Source organism: Urtica dioica, chromosome 4, assembly GCF_054948205.1.
Source record: "Urtica dioica subsp. dioica isolate 48M chromosome 4, U.dioica_male_clone48M_v1_H2, whole genome shotgun sequence".
In the NCBI taxonomy this organism is placed as follows: Eukaryota; Viridiplantae; Streptophyta; class Magnoliopsida; order Rosales; family Urticaceae; genus Urtica; species Urtica dioica.
In genome coordinates this window covers 13315489-13339159 of record NC_142759.1, presented here as the reverse complement: position 1 = coordinate 13339159, position 23671 = coordinate 13315489, and the positions used below count along the sequence as shown (strand labels likewise).

General features: G+C 38.3%; 1 protein-coding gene and 3 pseudogenes across 1 annotated transcript; 2 read left to right on the top strand and 2 right to left on the bottom strand.

The window, feature by feature from the left end:
- Positions 1 to 9: 9 nt before the first annotated feature.
- On the bottom strand, positions 10 to 606 carry LOC149400590 (uncharacterized). Its single transcript, XM_089610456.1, has one exon. It carries the CDS (start codon positions 604 to 606, stop codon positions 10 to 12), a length of 597 nt encoding a protein of 198 aa, XP_089466582.1.
- Positions 607 to 2086: 1480 nt separating this feature from the next.
- LOC149400589 (transcription termination factor MTEF18, mitochondrial pseudogene) lies at positions 2087 to 4166 on the bottom strand (annotated as a pseudogene).
- An 11402-nt stretch (positions 4167 to 15568) lies between these two features.
- Positions 15569 to 17626, top strand: LOC149400588 (transcription termination factor MTEF18, mitochondrial pseudogene; annotated as a pseudogene).
- A 1740-nt stretch (positions 17627 to 19366) lies between these two features.
- LOC149400587 (transcription termination factor MTEF18, mitochondrial pseudogene) lies at positions 19367 to 21318 on the top strand (annotated as a pseudogene).
- Positions 21319 to 23671: the final 2353 nt, after the last annotated feature.

Below are 23671 nucleotides of genomic sequence, written 5' to 3'. Positions count from 1 at the left end.
TCTTATTAGCTACACATCGATCCAGTCTCTCCCACGTGCACCCTCGTTCGTTTCACGTCTCCATGTAAAAGGGTCCCCGGTGTAGCCGATGTCCTCCAAATTACAAGCATCGAGGGCCTGTCGGAACTCCTCAAGATAACACGGACTTTTGCGACTTCCCCCGCATTTCTCATGGTTGTAAAGGATCTCGTTGAAATCCCCTCCATACATCCAAGGCCCGGAGGAGAGGTCATACACCCTCTTCAGCAGCTCCCACGTGTGTTTACGTTGAGAGCTATCTGGGTTCCCATAAATGCCCATGAATCTCCAAAAACTTCCATCGTCCTCTTTCAATCTTACTTCCACATGGAATCTAGAGTATGATCCCACATGAACATCGACACCATCTTTCCAATAAAGAGCTAAACCTCCACTTCTCCCTACTCGATCCACCGCAAGACACCCTCCAAAGCCTAGCTTCACTCTCAGTCTCTCGGCCGAGGCCTTAGTGAGCTTTGTTTCAGATAAAAAAAGGAACTGGGGGGAATAGTCTTTCACGTGGACCTGTAGGGTCTCCAACGTCCCTGGGTTGCCAAGCCCTTGGACGTTCCACACGATGCCGATCATTGCTTCTGGTCGCCCCGGGTAGCGGGGGGCGCCGATATTATATTAGAAAGGACCTCCACGGAATCTCCCTCGTGAGAAACTGTCTTGGTCGGTGGTGCACTAACAATCCATCTTGAGGTGGGCTCTGCTCCGGTTTCCCCCCCGGGTTCGCTGGCCGGGTTGGTTTTCCTCTTTTTTTCCCCATGCAGTATGGCATTAGCCTGACTATTCAGGTGTGTGCTCCTGTTCGCCTGTCTCGGTCGCTTTCCCTTATTCGACGAGTCCGGAATCGTCCCTGAGGAGAAGACACCCAAATTTTGTTGGAGTGATGCCGATAGCTGCTTGACCTCCACCTCATTAAGAGTAGATGAGCTGGAGCCCAATCTGTCTTTTGGTGACTTAGCCTCTGTGTTGAACATGGGCTGAGATTCTCCACTTGGTGTCAAATGAGCCTTCTTTAAGGTAGACAGATTAGTTGGCCCAACGGGAGTGAATGGGCCTGTCAAGAGTGGCCCAACTAGGGAATGATCATCAAGGGAGTTACCAGGCAACAAAACCCTACTACCTGCCCTAGCTGTCCCTTTGGTGGATCTCAAAGAGGAAGTCAAAACTCCCTCAGCGTCGTTTTCCACACTCTGTTCAGGACCGAGGAGATGACTCCTCTACTCAAAGGACGGCGGTCGAGCATCTTGGCCAGGAGGATGTGAGTTCCCCCAGACTTCGTGGTGTGGGTGGGAGGAGCTGGGAGGCGCTCTGATTCCAAAATAGACGTTGTAGGAGGGACAAAATCATCTACCTCATCTTCCGCCCTCAAGGCCATGGGACCTTAGGACACAGGTACTGAAGAGGTCGACCCAGGGACCACCGTGAAAGGCGTCCCAACGTAGCCCTGGTTCCGGTGAAACTAGAAAGGGCCCTTCACGAGCTCGCACATCTCAGAGTCGTACGGAGAGAAAAAGTTTTTGCATTCTAACAAATAAAGTGAACAAAATCACTTTCTCTCTACTCCTATTTTTCCTTCTTTCTTTCTATTTACTTGCCTTTTTGAGTTTTACTTGAATTGAATAATTAAAAAAATATTCAATAACTCATTATCAATTACTGGACTGAAGAGATTTAAAAATAATAAATATGTGGAGTTAATGGTGGGGTATTGAAAGGAAGAGAGAGAAGAGATTGGAAAAATAAATTTAATATTTTATTTTTCTCCCTATATTTCTTCTGTTTCTCTCTCTACATCGTTTTTCTCTTTTCAAAACATACATAACCAAATCTGGGTTCTACTTAGCTTAAAAACAAAACCCCAATCTTGAAAAAAAAACCCCACAAAATTCGCCCATTTTTTTGTTGTTTTTGAACTGAAACGTATCAAAACGACAACTATTGGGTCGAATATTGTCGACTCTCGTCGGCGTTCAAAAGCTCTCCGTCGCTTATTCTCAGGCAACAAATGTCACCAGAGAAAACCCTTTTCCCCGATTTTTCACAAAAATCACCGATTTTTTCTCATTTTTTTGTCTTTAGCAAGAACGACATCTTTGCGTCATTTTCGAACCCAGAGACACGTCGTTTCGCCGATTTTCGAATGACACTCAACGGCAAAACGATAAAACATGTCTTCGTCGATTTTCGCCGGCACGTAAAACATTGGTTAAATATAACTACTTCTCTTTAGTCTTTTCCTTCGGTTATTTATTTATTTAAAATCAACCCATATATTTGTACAACCATCTTTTGAATTGAGAAACTGAATGACATCACTGGTTAGGCAAAGAACAAAACACCAAAACTCTCCTCCAAAACTGCTCTTAGAATGTTAAGCATTGCACTGAGTAAAATGCTCTAAAAGCACTCCAAATACTGTTTTGGAGAAGCTGGGTGAATCCTACATAGACGCTCCACAAAGCTCTTCTCATTGCTTTTAAGCATATGCGAAATCGAGTACTTTTTGGTGTACAAACCCTTCTCTCTCATCCAAACGTAAAACCTATGCCTCCTTTTAATCCGCGTATCCAAATCGAAGTGCAAAAACCTCGGAAACCCGACCACGAAATCCAGAGAACGCCCCATCTCTTGCCGCAGGAACTCGATTTTCCCCTCCAATTTCTCGGGGTTCTGACACATTATGTGCGGCGCTCTTTTTATCATCGAGCAAACCTCCGAGTGTTTGAATCCCAGTCCGGTGAAGAAATCGAAACGCTGGCGTAGATTGGCGCCGTTCCCGTGCAGATTCTCGAGGAGCTTCAAGGTCGCGGCGTTCTCTCCGAACCCGATCCCTTTCAAGAAATCGAGTTTGCTCGCTCGAAGAGGCGAGCTTTTCACCGACCCGATTACAAGCTCGTCATCGCGTTCTTCTTCGGCTTTGGCGGCAATGATGTATGTGGCCAGTACCCGACCGTTCGATCTCTTGATTATCTCGAAACACCAAGCGTGTAGATCCGAGGCTTTGGCCACATTCGGTAAGTTAGCCATTTTGTTCCTTCCCAACACATGAGGGTACTTTTCCTTCAGGCACCGAAACCCCTCCGCGTCTAATCCAAAGTGCTCGAATAATCTCGACACTGATATCACCAGCGCGTCCAATTTGAGACCCAAAATTTCAGGGTTTCGGAGGAGCAACGTTCCAACGTCGATCTCACTCGCCCCAAACCTCCTAAAGTAGTCGACTTTTTGGGCCAAAACATCTCTCGGACACCGGAGAAGAAGAATGTTTTCACACATGGCTTCCCCGACCGTCCCTTTATCGCAGCCTAAATCGTGAAAAACCCTTACTTTACAGCAAAGCTCAAACCACGCATCCACATTTCCCTCGACGCAGCTTCCTATTTCCGATTCCGCAAAAACCTTTTTCAGATCACAGAGCACAGCGTCGATTTCGCCGCTGAATTCACATTCAGAGCTCAACAAAAGCGGATAAGCCAAGCAAACACCGACCACGCAGAGATTATCGATTCCATACCTGTCTCTCAGGAAACTAAGCCTATCGATCAACACGGCCGAGGAGTTTCTGAAAATCGAAACCTCCTCTTCGTAAAGCTTTCCGAGCCTATTCCATGGAAACCCGAACTGAGAGAGCGCACAGGCAGCGCAGAGAACAGTCCCGTCCTCCGAGAAGAAGAAGATCCTCGGTGGCAAGAATCTGTGGGCATGGCTGGGATCGATTCCGATGCTTTCGAGGAAGAACTCAAACTCGTTGATGGGTTCGTACCTGAGAAGGTTCTGGAAGCTTCTGGAGAAAGCGCGGGTGGAGGAGGGAAGCTTCTGGAGGAGCTTGGAGAGGGAGACGAGGGAGTTGTTGGCGATCTGCTCCGCGAAGACGAAAGGCAGAGACTTGGTGGCGTGGAGGTACTCTCGGAGGGCCTTCTGGGCTTCTTCCACGGCTCGGGATTTGTACTCCGATCGAATGTTCGAGAACTCTGGGTATCTCCGAACCCTCTTCTTCTTGGTGGCGGCGATGGCGGTCGGAGGAAAAGAAGAAGAAGAGAAGCGACGAGAAAGGAGACCCAGTAGATGTCTGGGAAGAAGAGGCATTTGTTAGCTTTGGCTTACGCGAGCGAACATTATTCCCAATTTGGTTTCTCTTTGATACATTATGCAAAATTGAGATATATATGCACTTTTTGTAATTAACTAAAGGGTAATTTGGCAAAATTGAGATATATATGCACTTTTTGAAAATGATATATTGCTTATAATGATTGTCAAAAATTATAATCTTTGTGTCGAAAAATATTTGACAGCGTAACTTTGACTACTTTACTGAAAATATGAAACTTTGACTATTTTCTTAATCAATTAGTTTCAAATAGCTATTTTGTACAATTTTTTCTTAGCTAAATTAAATTGAACATTTGAGTAGAAATTAGACGACCACGATGCTAATCGCGGTCTATTGACCCTGAACAAAGTAGTGTTAGTTCATAACATCGAATACATAAAAAATCAAACAAGATTTATTTTACTGAGACAATTGTAACCCCAAGCCTTTGGATCTGGCGGATCGAACACACGTCGCACCACCAACCTCGACATTGTCGTGCCATAGATCTCATCATTGGATGTCGACAACAACCCACGCTTGCCACTGCCGCCAACAACATATGCCAAATTAGTGTCGATGACACATGCCGACCATCACCGATCCACACTCAAGACCGATCCAACGTATACCAAGGCTTTAATGCGAAAACGAAAAAATTAGGCCTAAAAAAATTAATGATATAGTAAAAAAAATAGTATAATCATTAATCAGAAAAATATTACAACTGTCTAATAAATTACCAAAAAAATAAATATATATATATGTATCTTACTCTAGTTGCCTCATGTTTCTCCATTTATTATTTTTTCGCTGAATTTTGACTCAAAGTTTAAAAACCCATAACTCTTTCCTTCACTCCAGTCTTCGATCACCGTAGTTTCATAATGCACAATATTGCAATCCCTTTCTATTCGATTTTGAATGAAGACGTAAAACTGTTGGTCTTTGAATTTTGTGATTTGACGACTCCACATACATTAAGCTTTTATGAGGCCTTAGGCAATGGCCTAACCTGTATAAAGATTGGACCGGGCATGTCCACGCTATATTGTCGATGTTGTCCACTGCACATCTATCGCCGAGCTATGATGCTTTTTATTGTCCTTCGGCTCTACACTCACCACACATGTTAAAATTAAGTTATTTTTATCCTCCTTTGGAGCCGCAGGCATGATTGCAAGGGGCTGAAGTCATTGCCAACAATTCCCAAAGATGATTGATTTGCGATGAGATTTCTCTCAAACACTAAATATACAAGTGCACGTATTATCAAGTAGTAAAGCGTGCAAAAGCACGAGTATCGATCCCTCGAAGGCTAGATAGTTACAAATACTAGATTTTTACAAATTTTTTCTATTCTCGAATTTCAAACTATAAAATAAAATGAAGGGGGTTTTCAATGGTTTAGAGCTCAAATATATCAAACAAACAATATTAAAACGATTTGCAAACGATATTAAAAGACGAAGAACACGACTTCATTGGTTTCAAGTTGCGGTTGGCAGCGTTGGCTATTGAGTTCAAATGAAACAATGAAAAGTAAAGGGTTCTAATCTCACCTCTCGGTTTTATCCACAAGCCTCTCTCGAGTCGCTAGTGACCTCGTAGATTGATGAGCTTACACCTATCAGTTATGACTCTATTAAAACAACCTACCCCACTAAGACCGATGTTCTAACAATTACACCAATTCCCTAGACTTTCTATAGACCTAGGTGGATCAATGATGAGTTGGGTAGATCTCACATTTCTTTTACCTCTCGGTTTCAAAACTTGCAAAAACACTCACTAATTAGGTAGCGAAGCTAACTAGGGAAGATAAACACAACCACAACCCATGAAATTCTACTTTTTCTTTTCTCTCATGAAGCTCACTTCTATCCTAATCCATGAACAAACACAAACACTCATTCACAGACTACATCGTGTTCCTACTCAAGATTTAACTACTTATACAAGAAAATAAGCAAATCAACATAATAAGAACAGTAATTAACAAAGCAAGCAAGTAAATAGACATCACAATCAAGCTAAACAAACAAATCTCTTCAATTTATCAAATCCACAATTACTCAAATAAACTTCAAAATTTAAATCAAACTTCAACAATACTCAAATGCAAGTTCAAAACTCCAAAATAACAAAATCACAATGAGTCTTAGAAAGCAAGTAGAACTAGAAGTATAGAAAATAGAAAAGATGGAGTTGAAGAGGTAATAAGAGATGAGGTAGAGGATGGTGGTAGAGGAGACTGTCACTTTTTCCTCTTCTTTCGTCTTCTTCTTCTTCACTCACAAGCTCTTCTTCAATGGCTCTCAAGAGCACCAAAAACTTGGTCTTTTTGCTAATAAGTCTAGATGATGATGTTTGGACCAGATTAGGATCTAATGGCATTAGATACCATATTTGTTGTCAATGGTGCCCACAAGAAGAGTTGTAATATTTACTTTTGTATATTTGATGTAGTAAAGTCTCACGAAGACTCTTGCTTGTAATTGCTTATTTATTAATAAAAGTTAAAACGTTCATTCATCCTTCCTTGTCTGAAGCTTTATGATAAAACCTTAGTCTTTAGTCTATAAACAAACCTAACAACATATGAAGAGACAAATGTAGATTTGCATGAACAAACTCTTCATGGTTTGCTTAAAACAATATATTCGCAATCTAAGGATCAAATGACTATTGATCTCAGTACGATTGTTAGGAGAATCTATGATGTCTGGTTATGGGACATTGAGAGTTGGAGACTCTATAGTTCTTCTAGGTATCTTCCGAAGGTACTGAATTGACTAGTGCACTTCTAGAGACAAGATAAGAACAAACCATTTAACCTCTTATGTCTCGAAGTCACTACGTATGAATTGCATCATGCTTACCTCAATCCTGAAATGAGACATGTCATTTCATAGCTTACGTATTCTCATTTGAGAAAGTCAGAGTTCGGGTTCACTATGTGATTCTTAACAGGACCTATTGGTGAAGTACTAAGTTATGAAGATGACATGAGTAACTTTGTGAAGATCTCATAGATATGGAATTCATGTACAAAATTGCTGAAATGCAATTTATATCACCTCATGCTTTGTTCCTTGGAATGTAAATAAATGAACTGGCCAGTGTGCAAATTGAGTCATGACTCTTTTGGATGAATCAATGTGACTTGTTAGCTCCTCGCCAATACATTGTTTCTAACTTATTCACAAGCGACAAAGGAGTTGAGGAAATAACAGCTAGAATTGTAAAATGGTAATTTTGTAAATCCCGACTAGCTGATGATATTCATGAAGGGTAAACATAGATAATATTCAGTGGATCCACTCATCACAATTTAGTTGAATTCTTGAGTAGAAAATAAATTCATTTGAACCGAGAGATTCTCAATGTCAATTCTTTAGTGGAGTCAGTTGACATTAAACTAAACTTGGAAAAGGATTTGTGAACTTTTGAGTCCAAGTATTTTAACTCAAGCTTTGTTCATTTGGATCCATGAGGTCACTTGTCATAAATCATATCGAGTAGGAATAGTTAAACTAGAAGCTAAGTCAAAACAAGAACGAGACAAGTTTTACAAAAATTATCAAAAAAGTAATTTTGTCTTTTTGGACATAGGACGAAATGAATGTCAATAAATTTTTTGACATTGTCATATGATGACATATTATCACTCGACCATAACAAGTTTATTGGGCCTTGTGGATTAATTTCATTTCATAGAATTTTACTTGAAAATTCTTAATGGGCTTTTCTTATGTTGTCATGAACAAATGAAGAAAAATCTAGAAGGCCCTTCTAGAAGGTCTTACATGCCCAAACCCAGAGAAGAGAACCAATTTTGTGCATTAATGTATGAAGATACTTGCAAAAAAAAACAAATTTTCTCTAGAAGGAAAGTGAGGTGGGCGGCCAACATGGGTCAAGGGAGAAGCAAGAAAAAAGAGGAAACAAATCCAAGGCTTCTAGAAGACATCCCTTGGCCATGTGACATAAGTGAGAATGAGGGAATATTTGCTCGTGAATATGTGATATTCTATAGAAGAGGAAACTACATTATTGAAGGTAATCTCTCTCCTATAAATAGAGCCCTCATTCCTCACATTTTATTCATCCCACATCAGTTAGAGATTGAGAGTTTCTCTCTCTAGACCTTGTGGCCGCCAACTCCTCTCTCTCTAAGTTCTTTTCGTTTTTGGTTTTGGCACCTAGGTCCACATTTGACCTAGTGTTTTAGCTCTTCGACTTTAAGACTTGTTCTTGAGTCGTCGTGTTTAAAAGTGCCCACACACTAATTCCTTTCTTTCTCGAGTGATTATTGTGATAGAAACTTTCGTGGTTGCTCGAGTTCCTGAGGAAAGAAGAGAGACGTGCTGCGAGTGGAGACGAACGTTTCAACCTTTCTAAGGCTTCTCAACGTTCAAGTTTCTCAAAAGTTAGTAAACATATAATGCTCATTTATAGTTTTAATTTATATGTACTTGCTCTTTGTCTATGTTAGTAAAAACGTTTTACTTGTTTTAAAGAAAATTTTTAAATTCCGCCGCTTACTCGAAGCGTTAAATCTTTTCTTAACCTTAGATCAATTCCAACAATATTTTCGGAGCCTTCTGAACCGTTGGCTATAATCCAAGTGTCAAGATTAGCTCAAAATGAGCTCCTTTAAAATCCTGATCCTTCATCCTGCGCGTTGCGCGACCGTTTCGCGCGACGCGTAGGGGTCAGCCCGCTCATCGCGCTAGACTCTGGAACTTTGGGTACCTCGTGCAAATGGGTTGCACGACGCGTGGAGAGTCCTGCGCGTCACACTCCTTTGATGCCTACCAGCGCATCGTGCGCTACATCTTGCGCGAGCGCGAGGCTTTTGTTGACTTCTTCTCCAGGTTTGACTTTAATTCTCAGTGGTCGTTTCTTGGGCTCTTAAGCTCAAATTCTGCTCGTTTTCGTACCGTAATCCTTCTTTGCTCTCTTGAACCTGAAAAATACTAAAACCTACCAAAAACTATCAAATAACTTAAGGACTAGCTTTGATTTTCGTATAAAAGGGTCGGATTTCATGTGAATGAATTACACTCATCAAATACACCCTAACTTGAATTGTTGCTTGTCCTCAAGTAACAAAACAAACTATACAGAGCAACCTAGCTAAAACAAGCATGAAACAAAAAGTTAAACTAAGGGAAAATGACACATATATACCTTGTGTTTTAGTGAAATGTCGAGTTTAACCTTCGGTTTTCAAAAATGTCGAGTTCATACCCGGAAATAGACAACAGTACCACGAATCCTCATTTTATTGACGTTGACTATAATATTTATATGTAAACACCAATTATCTTTATTCATTCGCGCCATATATGTAATTTATTTTTTAAAAAAAAAGTCTCTTAATCGTGAAGAATACAGAAATAAGCAAATAGGTAAAAATCGACAGTTGATAGTCATTAAAATCACATATTCGAGCAGAGATTCAGAGTTGTAATTCGAACAACTAATGAATTCATCTCTTGGGAGATATGAGTTTTATTATTTAATTTCAATTTAAGGCTATTTTTATTTCAAAATTGAGAATTTTGAAGTTAGGGTACTCGTTTGGATTTGATTCAGTTTTTCTTATATAAGAGTTAATATTAATTAAAGGGAGATTCTTATCCTTTTTATTTTTTATTTTACAAGAAAAGTGAGAGTTTTTTTTATTTGGTGAGTTTGAGTCACCAGGGTGACGTTTTAGCTACTTAAAAAGTTACCTTATCCTACCCTTTGACCCCTACCCTAACATTAGACTTTTGGACTCCCATTCCCTCGTTTAAATCGAGTGGAGAGCGAGTGGTGAAAAGCCTTATGGTGCTCCGAGTTCATTATTAAACATATTTTATCGAGTTTTCACACTAGGAAAAGGTGAGAAGGTCTCCAACGTACTTGACTTGAGCTTGAAGCAACCTAATAACACGGGAATCTTCAAACTAGGTAAAGCCACACGAGAATTGACCGAACACTAGTATTAAATGATCTTAATTGTGGTTGTTCTTACTCTTGGAGTCAATTTTGTCTAGGTGACACTTTTCTTGTAAAATAAAAAATAAAAAGGATAAGAATGAGATCTAAATATATACAAACTTTTCAAAACCTAGCATGATCATGCCTTTCATTTTTTTTCTTTTCTTTTTGTTTCTATATATATATATATACATAATATATATATATATATATATCTTATATTTGCTCTCTTTAACCGAAAAAATCTTGAAAACTACAAAAAAAACTATCAAATAAGTTAAAGACTAGCTTTAATTTATGTTTAAAATAGTCGGGTTTTGTGTGAATGAATCACACTCATCGATATAAACGTCTTGATGCTCATAATTTTGTTATGATTCTAAAGTTAGTTACACTTTAGATAATTCACGTTAATTTTTATTTATTCATTTTAAGAATTAAGAGTACTCTAGCTTAGTTCATGTGTGCGTATATGTATATGTATAGTAGCTCTTTGGTCGTTTGATATGATATCTCTATGAAAACAAAGTTCAATTTTTTAGATTTAAATTTTGAATGTAAAAATGATCATTTTAAAAAAAAATTGGTCTATTTGGTGTACCATTCAAACTGCTCATTTCAAACTGGATCATTATGAACGAGTCATTCAAACGAGCCATTCAAACAAGATAATTGATGGCGTTAGGAAGATACTTGAAAAATTGCAATTCAAACAGAAAATTAAGAAATGGACATTCGGTAATTGTCAATTGAATTGGACATTAAATAAAGGGCCGTCTAAACAACTAGCCAAAACAACACCCCTACTTTAAAATTATAGCCCAACTATTGACATATTTAGGAAAATAGCCAATTTATCATGACAACATTCCAATATTCCAATAATACCCTTAGGTTAATATTATTAACTATCATAGTAAATAATCTCATCCACAACAAAAAAAATTGTAAATCCAATTAACAATAACAAAAATTACAGTAAATCTTATTTGTCGTAAAAAGAATAACAATAAATCTTATTTACCGTGACAAGAACAACAGTAAATCTTATTTACCGTGACAAGAACAATAGTAAATCTTATTTACTGTAACAAGAAAATAATAAATCTTATTTACCGTAACAAGAACAATAGTAAATCTTATTTACCGTAACAAGAATAACAATAAATCTTATTTACCGTAACAAGAACAACAATAAATCTTATTTACCGTACAAGAATAACAATAAATCTTATTTACCGTAACAAGAACAAAAGTAAATCTTATTTACCGTAACAAAAACAATAGTAAATCTTATTTACCGTAAGAAGAACAAAAGTAAATCTTATTCACCGTAACAAGAACAATAGTAAATCTTATTCACCGTAATAAGAACAATAGTAAATCTTATTCACCGTAACAAGGACAATAGTAAATCTTACTTACCGTAACAAGAACAATAGTTAATCTTATTAACCGTAATAAGAACAACAGTAAATCTTATTAACCGTAACAAGAACGACAATAAATCTTATTAGGTACATTTACATATTAACCATAACATTTTCTAGTTAATCTAACAGGAAAAGTATCAAAGATGAAGACTAGTTAAGCTAACAGTAAATACAATTTACTAATTATTTCCGTGAAGGCGTGAACAATCGAGGACAGTAAATCCGACAGTAAATCATATTAACCATTGAGTAAATAATTTGTTTCTATGGTAAATATAACTATAAATCTGATTTACTACATATTTGTTAGAAAATTACATGACAAACACTTTCAACAACAGAATTGCTAGCACATTTTCTAGCTAATCTAACCGATTAACCATAAAATATGTGTGTTAGCCGGAACTTCCCCCGCCAAACTGACTCCGATCCAGTGGGCGCAACGACGGTGACGACGCGGTCGGAGAACTCCGCGCGGGCAACGGTGTCGACGTGAATCTTCGATGCAGTGGCGATTCAGAGGTCTATGGTTCGACCGATGGATCGCTGAACCAAGCCTTATATACATTTTTAAATTAAGTACACATAAAAGAGCTCTGTATTGTGTCGTGTTCATATGCCAAGCCAAACAAAATAAATTGAAGAACCGGAACACTAGGAATGAGAAGAAATTTGAGAAATCGTTTTTTTTTTTTTTTAATAAAAAAAGCTAATTGAGGAATCTGAAGAAATCACCTTTGAAATTGCAAGACGAATCCTATCTGAAGTCACATGTTAATTAATTACAAAAAATTGGCTCACCAGAGAAATCTCTTCAGGAATCGAAAAACTGACAAATCTTCAATTTCTCCCCTTCATGGAAACGAACTCTCCGCAAAATCTCGGCGTCGGTCAGCGACACTTCGAGACTGAACTCACTGAGACACGCTCGGAATCGGATCAGAGGAGTTATGGATAATTCTGCAACACTCCGGCAAGTTCTCAAGCCGACGGAGATCTCGGTCCGAGCGGAGAGTTCAGGTTGCTGAACTCGCAATCTCTCGAATTTGCGGTGGCGATGCAGAGATCGACGGTGAAATTTCTCCGGATTCTCAGGCTTCGTCGATGATCGATTGCCGACGGAGAGCTAGGGTTTTTTGGAGCGATGACGACGGTCATTCCGGCGTCGGTGGAGCTACAGTTGAGGTTGACGATCGAGAGGGAGAAGAATGTCTACAAGCTTGCCCGAGATTTCACGCGGAGAAAAATCACCGCCGGAAGTTTGTAATTGTGAATCGTGAAAATCCAGGTTTGTAATTGTCCAAATCGTAATTCAATTTGGGCGTTTGTAATTTTGAATATGGGTTATGATGAGTTTGGGTATTTACGTAGAGGGAGGGGTATAATTGGAATGTTGCAATGTTAATTTTAAGTTTGGGCTATTTTCCTAAATAAACTAATAGTTTGGCTATAATTTTATAAGAGTTAGGCTATTTGGGCTAAGTATTTACAAATCTCTTAAATAAATTGGCGTTAGGTTGTACAAACATTGTTGCATGCTATTTAATAAATTTATTGAATAGTTAGTAGTTTCTATTATTTGCAAAAATTTATAGATTTATATAAGTAGAATTAATTAAATTTTGAATGGCAATAATTTAACTAATTACTAATGTGGATTTTTATATAATAAAAAAAAATAAAAGCATTGAAATAAAAATACTTTAATTTTAATTTATAAATCAGCCATGAGTCGAATAAACAAAAAATAGTTGACATAATAAAAGACCAAAATCAGTGTTGCGATGCTTGCCTATAGGCTTCCCACATATGATATGAAATTAGTATAATAAATCTAAACCTAGATCTAAACAATGAAAATAGCATGAACGAAAATTCGAATTCGAAAATCATATCAAAGAATCCATATCACAAATCTTCAAACAATCATTACATAACATAATAAAAGGTGAAATTGTATTGCCGTGTTGGACCCGCAAGATTCGCACAATAAAATCAATGGTTAGATAGCCCACACAGACGTCGGCGTTGAACACCGTCTCCAAATATGGTGGATAATTTTTCTAGGTCGATGTCTCTCTTTGCATCGATCTATAAGGCGTGCTATTGCTCTCGGAGTAATTTTTGGACAAAAATTGTAGAGATGAGGTTGAAAAGAGAAGAATAGTGTTCTTCACCATTTATTAGTGTTAGCTTCACCCGACTTCATGTTGTTAGTCAAGAGAAATAAATGAAGGTTTCAGAAGTCTAGCATAAAAAGCCAACATAAAAGTGGGTTTTTATTTTTATTTTTTTGGAAGAGACTCCTTACTTTTATTTTATTTTTTATATATATATATATATATATATATATATATATATATATATATATATATATATATATATATGTCAATGGAAGAAAACTATCGATAGGTGGATGTTAGGCGGTATCAGTTAAAAATAAATGGTCACCATTTTGAATGAGTTTAATTTACCTCCATACCATAATTTAAATAATGGTGATTTTCTCATTTAAAAGCCATTTTAAATGGTTTTAGTACTTTGAAAATTTATCCCTAAAAAACAAAAAATTCCATTTAAACAATATTTTAATAAGAATGAGCCATTAATTGTTCACCAAACAGGCTGAAAGTAGTATGAATGAATATTTTGAATTTTGAATATTCTTTCGTATCCAATTTTATATACAGATTCACAACAAAAATGTGATTTTTTTTTTAATTTTAAATGTCCTTTTCTTAATATAATATTTAAATATATAATATTTTTCGAGAGAGTTAGGTAAAATGGTCATTTTAGATTTTTAATATTAAAATTTTAGTTTTATAATAGTATATTTAAGAAAATAGTCTAAAATAATACACCATAAATTATTTTTTAATATTAAAATAATTTAGCTATAATTTTTTAATGTATTGACTATTTGGTATAAGGTTTTTTTTCCTTCATAGTTTAAACCAATGTTTAAAATTTCGCAAATACCGCGCGAAATCTCGCTTACCGCAAGCTCACGGTAAAAATTCGACTATATCTCGCAAATATTTTTATTTTTTCCAAATTCTGCAAATGCTAAAAACTCTGCCATATTTTTTTATAATACCGCACAAATATTTTTTTTTTCATATCTCATGGATATCGCAATTTTTTTTTTGGCAAATTTCGCAGATACTGCATATTTTATTTATATTATATCTCGCGATAAAATTTTGACACTTATCACGATATATTACGAAAAATAAGCGATAAATCAATAAAATTTAAGATGGAGTATGATCACTAAACCGTAAGTTAATGTATGGTTCATGCTAGATTTATAATATATTATAAATCAGAACCCCGAAATCACTGTTCATAAGGCTTTTTTATCCATTTATAATACGCCACGTAAGCTAATCCTGAAATCACTATTCACAAGGTTTTTATCCAAATACAATACGACATATAAGGTTTATTTTTTCTTTTCCTTTTATTTTTTATACGCTCAATAATTGTTTGAGCTTTGTACGGTTAAATAAGATGAAACACGACACTTCACTTCTTTCGCACCCTCAAGTCCCTGTCTCTTTCGCTTTATCTTCTTTTATCTTCTTTCTTCTTCAGTGCTCCTCGCAAATTATTTTGTTATTATTTTAATATTAAAATAATTTAGCTATAATTTTTTAATGTATTAACTAATTGATATAAGATTTTTTTTCTTCATAGTTCATACCAAGGTTTAAAATTTCGCAAATACCGCACGAAATCTCGCTTACCGCAAGCTCACGGTAAAAGTTAGACTATATTTCACAAATATTTTTATTTTTCATAAATTCAGCAAATACTAAAAATTCTGCCATATTTTTTTTTTATAATACCTCACTTATCACAAAATTTTTTTTTTCATATCTCGCGGATATCACAATTTTTCATAATTTATCACGATATATTACAAAAAGTAAACGATAAATTAATAAAATTGAAGATGGAGTATGAGCACTAAAACATAAGTTAATGTGTGGTTAATGCTAGATATAAAAATAAGCTAAAAATTTACATTTAGGAAAACCGAAAATAAAGAGAGCTCCGAGGAAAAAAAAGGAGGGGAAGAGGAAGAACAGAGAAAATGTCTTCTTCTTCTTCTTCCTAAAAGCTAAAACCACCCTAAAACCCTAAATCCACACCATTTCATAACTCAAATGCCACGCTTCAATCCCAAATCTTTTTTCTGCTTGAGAGAAGCAGCAAAAACGTCCCTATCTCGCCGCGGGTTCTCTTCGTCACCTGCCATTTCCACCGCCTCGAAGAAGCTTCCCAAGTTCCGATGCATAAACAGAATCCACAGCGACTACAAAGCCACAGCTCTCGCCGAAGCCCAGAAAGCCCTTCGAGAGTACCTCCACGCCACGAAGTCCATTCCTTTCGTCTTCGCCGAGCTCATCGCCAAAAACTCCCTCTTCTCCCTCGCCACGCTCTTCCCCAAGATCCGATTCTCCAACAAGACTTTCCCCGCCAACTTCCGCCAGATTCTCTGGTACGAGCCCATTAACGAATTCGAGTTTTTCTTCGAGAGTATAGGGGTCGACAAATCCGAGGTCCACCGATTCTTGGCCCCGAAAACGTTCTTCTTCTCGCAGGACAGTACGGCTCTCGACGCTGCCGTGGAGCTTTCCCAGTTCGGCTTCCCTTGGACGATGCTCGGTAAACTCTGCTCCGGCGACGCGTCTGTCCTTCGAAAGTCTCCGGCGGAGCTCTCGGAGAGGCTGTGTTCGATGAGAGAGCGGTATGGTCTCGATAAACTCGTCTTGGTCGGAATTATCCTAGCTTTTCCTCGTCTGTTAGAGTTAGAAGGCGAGTTTTACAGAGATTCTGACGAGATCTTCCAGTGCTTGAAGAGAGTTTTCACAGCTCTTGGCGCTGAGAGCTGTGTCGAGGGAAACATAGATGTTTGGTACGAGCTTTGCTGTAAAGTCAGATTCTTTTGGGATTTTGGTTGCGACAAGACAAGGGTTGTGGATTTGATGATCGACAACATCGGTATTTATCTTAATATCACCATTAAAGCTATGTCGCAAAAGCTAGAGCTCTTCAGAAGATTTGGAGTTGGAGACAGTATAGATATTGCCATGTTTGTTCTTCAAAGGCCGGAGCTTTTAGATCTCGATCTAGATACCCAGGTGGTATCGGTGCTCGGTCTTCTAGAACATTTCGGGTTGGAGAGACATGAAATACAGTCCGTGGCCCAAAAGTACAGCTACGTTCTGGGTCGGAATAGAATGGGTAATTTGCCCAATATCATGAAAGCGATGGATCTTCACGAATGGTGTTTCGACAAGATCAAGAGATCGAACGGTCAGTTGTTACAAACTTATTCCCTCAACCGCCCTGACGAGGGCGATGATGATGCCTTCTGGGAAGCTTGGAAACACTGTTCGTCTAGGAGAAAGAGGAAATTCGAGTTCTTTAGACGATCCGGGTTCGGCGAGAACGTGAAGGCCCTGAAGGTTTTGAAGCGGATACGCGGCTCCGGAAATAGCTTGCAAGAACGGTTCGACCGCCTCGTTCGCTTGGGCTTCAAGCATTCGGATGTTTGCATGATGATAGAGAGAGCGCCGGATTTTATTTGTCAAGGCCCGGATACCTTGGAAGAGAAGGTAACTTTTCTGTGCCAGGAAACAGGATTGCCTATGCAGTTACTCGTTGCTTGGCCGAAGTTTTTGCACTACTGTTTGGATACCCGGATTAAACGCAGGCTGGGCGTACTTATTTGGATTAGAGAGATGGGTTTGGGTGGTAAGTATGTTTCGATTCCGTACACGGTTAATCTAAGCGAGAATAAGTTCATTCGGCGCCTTTATAAGTATCACCCGGCTCTTCCTAAACACTATCTCGAGCGGTTCTAGATTAACTTTATTGTTTTATCTTCGTCGAATGCATCGTAAACTTTGATGAGCCTGAGTTTTTTTCAGGTAAAATGTCTGTACGGGCATTTGGGAAGTTTGCCGGCCAAGGCATCATTGTATCTAATTGTTGCCCTTCACTCCAGCTATGCATACTGCTGCATGTTTTAATCTAGAGAATTTATTTTCCTTGTTCAAAAGTGCCTTTTTATTTATTTTTATTTTTTTATAAGTTTTGCAGCTGAATATCAGACGTTTTGGATTAAAAAAAATTCGTCCGAACCCCAAGGGGTTGGTCTAGTGGTAACGGCGATTCTTGGGATCTTGCACATCCCCGGTTCGATTACCCCTGGACGCAACAATTGGGGCCACTGGGGTAATCTCCCGGTCGATAATGCTAGGGCCTCGTGGATATTAGTCGGGTCTCACCCGGATACCACGGTTATCAAAAAAAAAAAAAAAAATCGTCCGTTTCTGGCTGGAATGTGTATATTCCATGAGCAAAATTCAGTCTTAAAAAAGTTTAAGATCTGGCCGCTAGAATGACTTTAAGAAAACATAACCAAGACATAAGATGACTTTTGAGTATCCAATTTTTTTTTTGGAAAGAAAATACAAACAATGATATTTACGAAGATAAAAGACAATTGACAAAATTTGAAGTGATGATATTGTGGGCCCACAATTGTTAAAAAAATGAGCGTTGCTATTTAACACGACTCTCACGATGCTGACGATCCATTCAAGTTGTGACAACTGTCAAAAAAATTTAAACAGTAAAAATTTAATATCAATTAATGTCTCTGTCGTGAGAAGTCGTGAGCATTAAAGTCGGGATAGATAACTTTACTGTAAAAAAATAGAGTAATTTGGTTGAGTAGTGATTTGATTGAAACATAAATTTGTAAAATAGTTAAATTCCTAGAAATTTTAAAAAATATTTAAATGTCAACTGTTAATAATTTTTTTTTTAATCTATCTATAAATTTTTAAGAATTTATTGTAATTAATTATTTCTTTAATTTTTTTTATTTATAAAAATATCCTCTAAACTTCCTATAAATTAATTAACTAAAAAGTAAATTAATTTATTACGAATTCTATGAGTTATTTTTTTAATAAAATAAAATTTGAAGTTTTTGTTTTTGTTTTTGTTTTTTTTTTGTTTTTTGTTTTTTTTTAAGTGAGTGAACTAGAGTATTGCTTCATAAATTTTCCGAGGACTCGGATATTTTAAAAACAACATAAGAAGGGCGTAATTTTAAAAGTAAAATTGAGACCCACTATTCTTTTAATCAAAGTTCAAACTAAGTTTTCAACTCATGCAGGACAAATGGTATTGGCTTAATGGTAGCCGTCCATCCATCCGCGTGTAAGCGGCTTAATGGCTACCATTAAGCCATTAAATGCGGTAGTGGCAGACATGGTCAGCCAATGTCAACGGAAGGGTACCGATTTACATTTGCCAGTGGTCCCAAATTGTACCGTTATGCAATATTCAATTGATTTGTAACGTTAAAAAATTGTAAGAATGAATTTCAGGCATTGATTTTGTATACGTTGGTTAATCAAAGGCCGAAATTTTTTGTCCGTTATTTACCAAATTTTTTGTATATGTTTACATATCAGTCCATTTTATCAAAAGTCTTACATTTTTATCCTTTTGATTTTAATTGAAAATTTAATTTAATTTAATTTAATTTTTTATTTCTTAACGGCTTAATGGTAGCCGTTAAGCACTTCCGTTAGCTACCGCTACCGTTAAGCTAACGGTAGCAATTAATGGCTTAACGGTAGTACCGCTACCATTAAGCCGGTGGTAAAGCCTTGGCGGCTAAATGGTAGCCAATGGTGGCCGTTTGTACGCCATGATTTTCAACTGAATATTTTGTATAATTTTTCAATAGAATATGTATAAAGAGGATGGACACGTTGACTAAGCCTGATCTTTGAAATGCCTCCGAGGCTCAACAAGCCTTCGTTCAGCACCGCTCTCCTCTTCTCTGGCTTCCCTTTCTTTTCCACAGCCAATCCCAAAAACAGAAAACTTCCAACAATCCGATTCATCAACAGAATCAAATTGAAGCACGAACGCGTTGCCATCGAAGAAGCCCAAAAGGCCCTGCGAGAGTATTTCCACGCCACAAAGTCTCTTCCTTTCCTCTTCGCCGAGCAAATCGCCAACAACTCTCCGTTTTCCCTCTCCAATCTCCTCCGCAAGGTTCGCTTCTCCGCTCGCACTTTCTCGAGGACTTTTAGGAAGCTCTTGAGGTACGAATCCATCAACGAGTTCGAGTTTTTCCTCGAAAGCATTGGGATCGATTACAGCGATGTCCATAGGTTCTTGCCTCCGAGGATCTTCTTCTTCTCGGAGGACGGGAATGTTGTCAGCGCTGCTTGTGCGCTCTCCCAGTTCGGGTTTCCATGGAATAGGCTGGGTAAGCTTTACGAAGAGGAGGTTTCGATTTTCAGGAACGTCGCGGACGTGTTAACCGATAGGCTTTTCTCGTTGAAAGACAGATATAAAATCGATAGTCTCTGTTTGGTCGGTGTTTGCTTGGCTTACCCTCGTTTCCTGAGCTCCGAACCCAAATCAGGCGGTGAAGTCGACTCTATTGTCTACGATCTGAAAACAGTATTCTTGGAATTCAACGACGGGTTTAACTGCGTTGAGGGAAATGTGGATGCTTGGTACGAGCTTTGTTGTAGAGTTAGGGTTTTTCACGACTTAGGCTGTGAGAAAGGAAAGGTCGGCGAGCTAATGTGTGCAAACAAACAGCATTTTGTTGAATGTTCCAACGAGGTCTTAGCTCAGAAAGTTCAATACTTCATCGAATTCGGGGTCGGAAAAGTCAACACTGGTTCGTTTCTTCTTCGGTGTCCCGAGATTTTGGGCGCAGACTTGGAGACGAGGGTGATATCGGTGTCGGGATTGTTAACGCATTTTGGAATTGACCCTGAAGAATCGGAACGAGTCAGGGAAAAGTACCCTCATGTGTTTGGAATAAATAAAATGGCCAATCTACCTAATGTCATGAAATCTTTGGAACTACATGAATGGTGCTTTGAAAAGATTAGCAGTTCGAACGGCCGGTTATTGACCACGTACGTTAGTCCCACGGTTTGCCCTAACGAAGTCGTCGATAAAGAGTTCGCAGACGCTCTGAAGAGGATCGGGTCCTCTCGGGCTGTCCATCACAACACCGGGAGAGTAGATTTCTTGAAAGGAATCGGTTTCGGCGAGAATGGCTTGGCCGCGAAGGTACTGAACCACTTGCACGGAACGCACGCCGAGCTGATGGAGCGGTTCGATTGCCTTGCCCGAATGGGCATGAAACACTCGGACATTTGCTTGCTGATAAGGAGAGCGCCGTTCACGGTGTGTCAGAGCCCCGAGAAGTTGGAGCAGAAACTCGACTTTCTGTGCCGGGAAATGGGCTCCTCCGTGGATTACCTCCACCGCTTCCCGGCTTTCTTCTGCTACGACTTGGAGGGCCGAGTGAAGCGCCGACACAGGTTCTGCGCTTGGCTGAGAGAGAGCGGGGTTTGCACCGCCAGCTTCTCCGTCGTGTGTATGGTCTCTTTCACCGATAAGAAGTTCTTGGCGCGCCTGTTTCGGATCCACCCGGCCGCCCCAAAACAGTACTTGGAGTGTTTCTAATGAATTCGAGCCTTGCTTCTGATTCGCTCGCTGATCGGCGATCATTTGTTCGCACTCTCTAATCTCTGGCCGAGAGACACTTTTAGTCTATTCTTTTGTTCGTTGATGGCTGATTATTATTGGCTAGAGAGAACTATAGGGCTTCGTTCCGGTGAAGGAGGGAAGATAGTTGCTCGATAATGCAATGCGGAGATTCAGATAAGTTAATATAGAAATCCATATCATGTCTTCTGCTCTATACTTCCTTCCATGTCATGTTTTGAGTTTGAATTTTATAGTGAAAAACTTTACATTTATATCTTCAATGAAATCCTGTAAAAGATGAAAATCAGTATGATTAAAAAACCTCAACCCAAGAGACAGTCAAGCAGTAGTCTGGTGAAAGCAATGGGCTCTGAACAAACAGTTCTCGGGCATGCTTGTGAACACAAATGGATAGATTGAAAAGCAATGCCGAGTCTTGATTTTAACAGGATCTTGGAAATTTGAATTCTGTCCATGGTAGTGTCTGGAATATGATATGAAGATTCTTAGGCAGCACGGCATCGTTGTATGAGCCGGAGAAGCTTGAAGCCCTTACAACGAGTATGAATGATATTCATGAAGTACTATGCCGTCCTTCTAGTGCCAAACTATTCTCGACGCCGTGTTCATTCTTCAAAGGCCAGAGAATCGATCTAGAGACCCCCGCGATATCGGTGATTGGTATTCTGGAACATCTCAGAATGGAGTGACACGAAATACGGTCCGGGATCGTTCTTCAGAAATGGTATTTCAATAAGACGGTCGGTTATTGCAAACATATTAGCCTTCATCGTGGCTTGGAAACAGTGTTTGGTGAAGAAATACAGGAAGTCCGAGGTACGGATTGACCCGAGTGAGTGGGGAGTGAAGCTACAACGGTGAGTCGGTCCCAAGCTTCTGTTTTGAAGGTTTCCCGCGGTAGTTTGACACGTGGAATTTAGGACCACATATGTGCCATTGTTGACTGTGTTTCTCATCGCCGCGTGAAATGAAACCATCGCTTTCTTCTTTGAAGAACATTATTATGTGCCATTATTACATGTAAACATTACACGTTTTGAATCATTGCTTCTTAAATTCTCTAATCAATAATGACATTTCGGCCACTGAGAATCTTTGTTTCTGTTGATTGCTTAATCACCGGCTCGATAATGTATTTATATGCTGCTCATTAGGGATTTGGTCTCTTCTCTTGCTCGAATTCACGTTTTTCCCATGATTATGTCCTTATTTACAGAAGTGATTGCTAGGAATCGTTGGACCAGCTGTGATTGAGAACATCCCGGGAACGACGGCCCGGGAACTGCATGACTGGTGTTCAAATGGCGGCGCTGGGTTAGAGTGGAGGCTCCTGGGAAAAGTGGAGCAATGTGTTGCTTCTTTACAAGTCTTTTGATGTCTCTAAACTTGTTTGGATTTCTAGACGTGTAATATTTTTTATGCTCTTACCGTTTGTAAATGGGCATTCTCTCATATCCAGTATTCTGCTCGATTCTGAGAGACCTCTAGTGCTATAAAACTTGCTCTTTCTGATATTTAAGTGTAAATAATTTGAATTTTGAAGTACCTTGCTATATGGCTATATATAGTTATGAATTATTTTTTTTTTTAAACAAACGAGATGGTTCACTTAAATTGGAGACATATTTTGAAGATACTTTTTAATTGCGTAAAATTATACTTAGGTCCCACTAGAATTGACATAAATTCTCGAAGAAAGAATAATATGGTTCTTTTATACCTTTCTGGGCAAACACAAAATGATGGTATGAAGTATGAACTCATAACGTGCTGCGAAAAAGTAGTAGCTCGACAAAAAAAGCTTAACATCTCTTTGCTCTTTATTCCTCTATTTTTTTTTAATAAAATTATTCCTCAATTTTTTTCAATAGTAAAAAAAAGATGAAGAAAGAAAAAGGCCGTACATTCTCAAACGTGTACAAAACACCATTTTGAGAAAGAGTCGAGCCGAGGAGCCAAATGGAGCTCTGTCAAAACAGTGCTACTGTATTTTTCCTAAACTTTCACCCCCTTTTTTACTAGGAAGATAATTATAAATATCTAAATCTCAACCTTTTTACTCAATTTTAAGCAATCAAAGTTGAATGAGCAAAGCACCAACATGTAAAACATTTGTAACCAAATTCAGCTTTGACTACAAGCTCTGGATCCCTAGTAGCATAACCTAGAAACTGAGTCTATGTATCCGATATTGGATGGAAAGACAAAATGGCCATACCAATATTGCTTTGAGATCTATTTGTCAAACTCCCAAATAACTCCTCCATCATCTGAGAGCAAAAAAGAAAAGAAAGAACGGTATCAGAGTCGTATTAAAGAACAGTGCAACGAATTCAGATCCTACGGATTTTGGATTTCTCCTAACATTGGGCGTTTCATGAATATCAGCATAGCACTTCACCGCTAGATTTAGCTCGAGAAATTAGGCTCCACATAAATGTTAATCTTAGTCTAAAATAATAACAATCTTATTAACATACATTAACTAGTGAAAACAAAAAAAGCTTGAGCTAATAAACAAACTGAAGAATTGGGCATT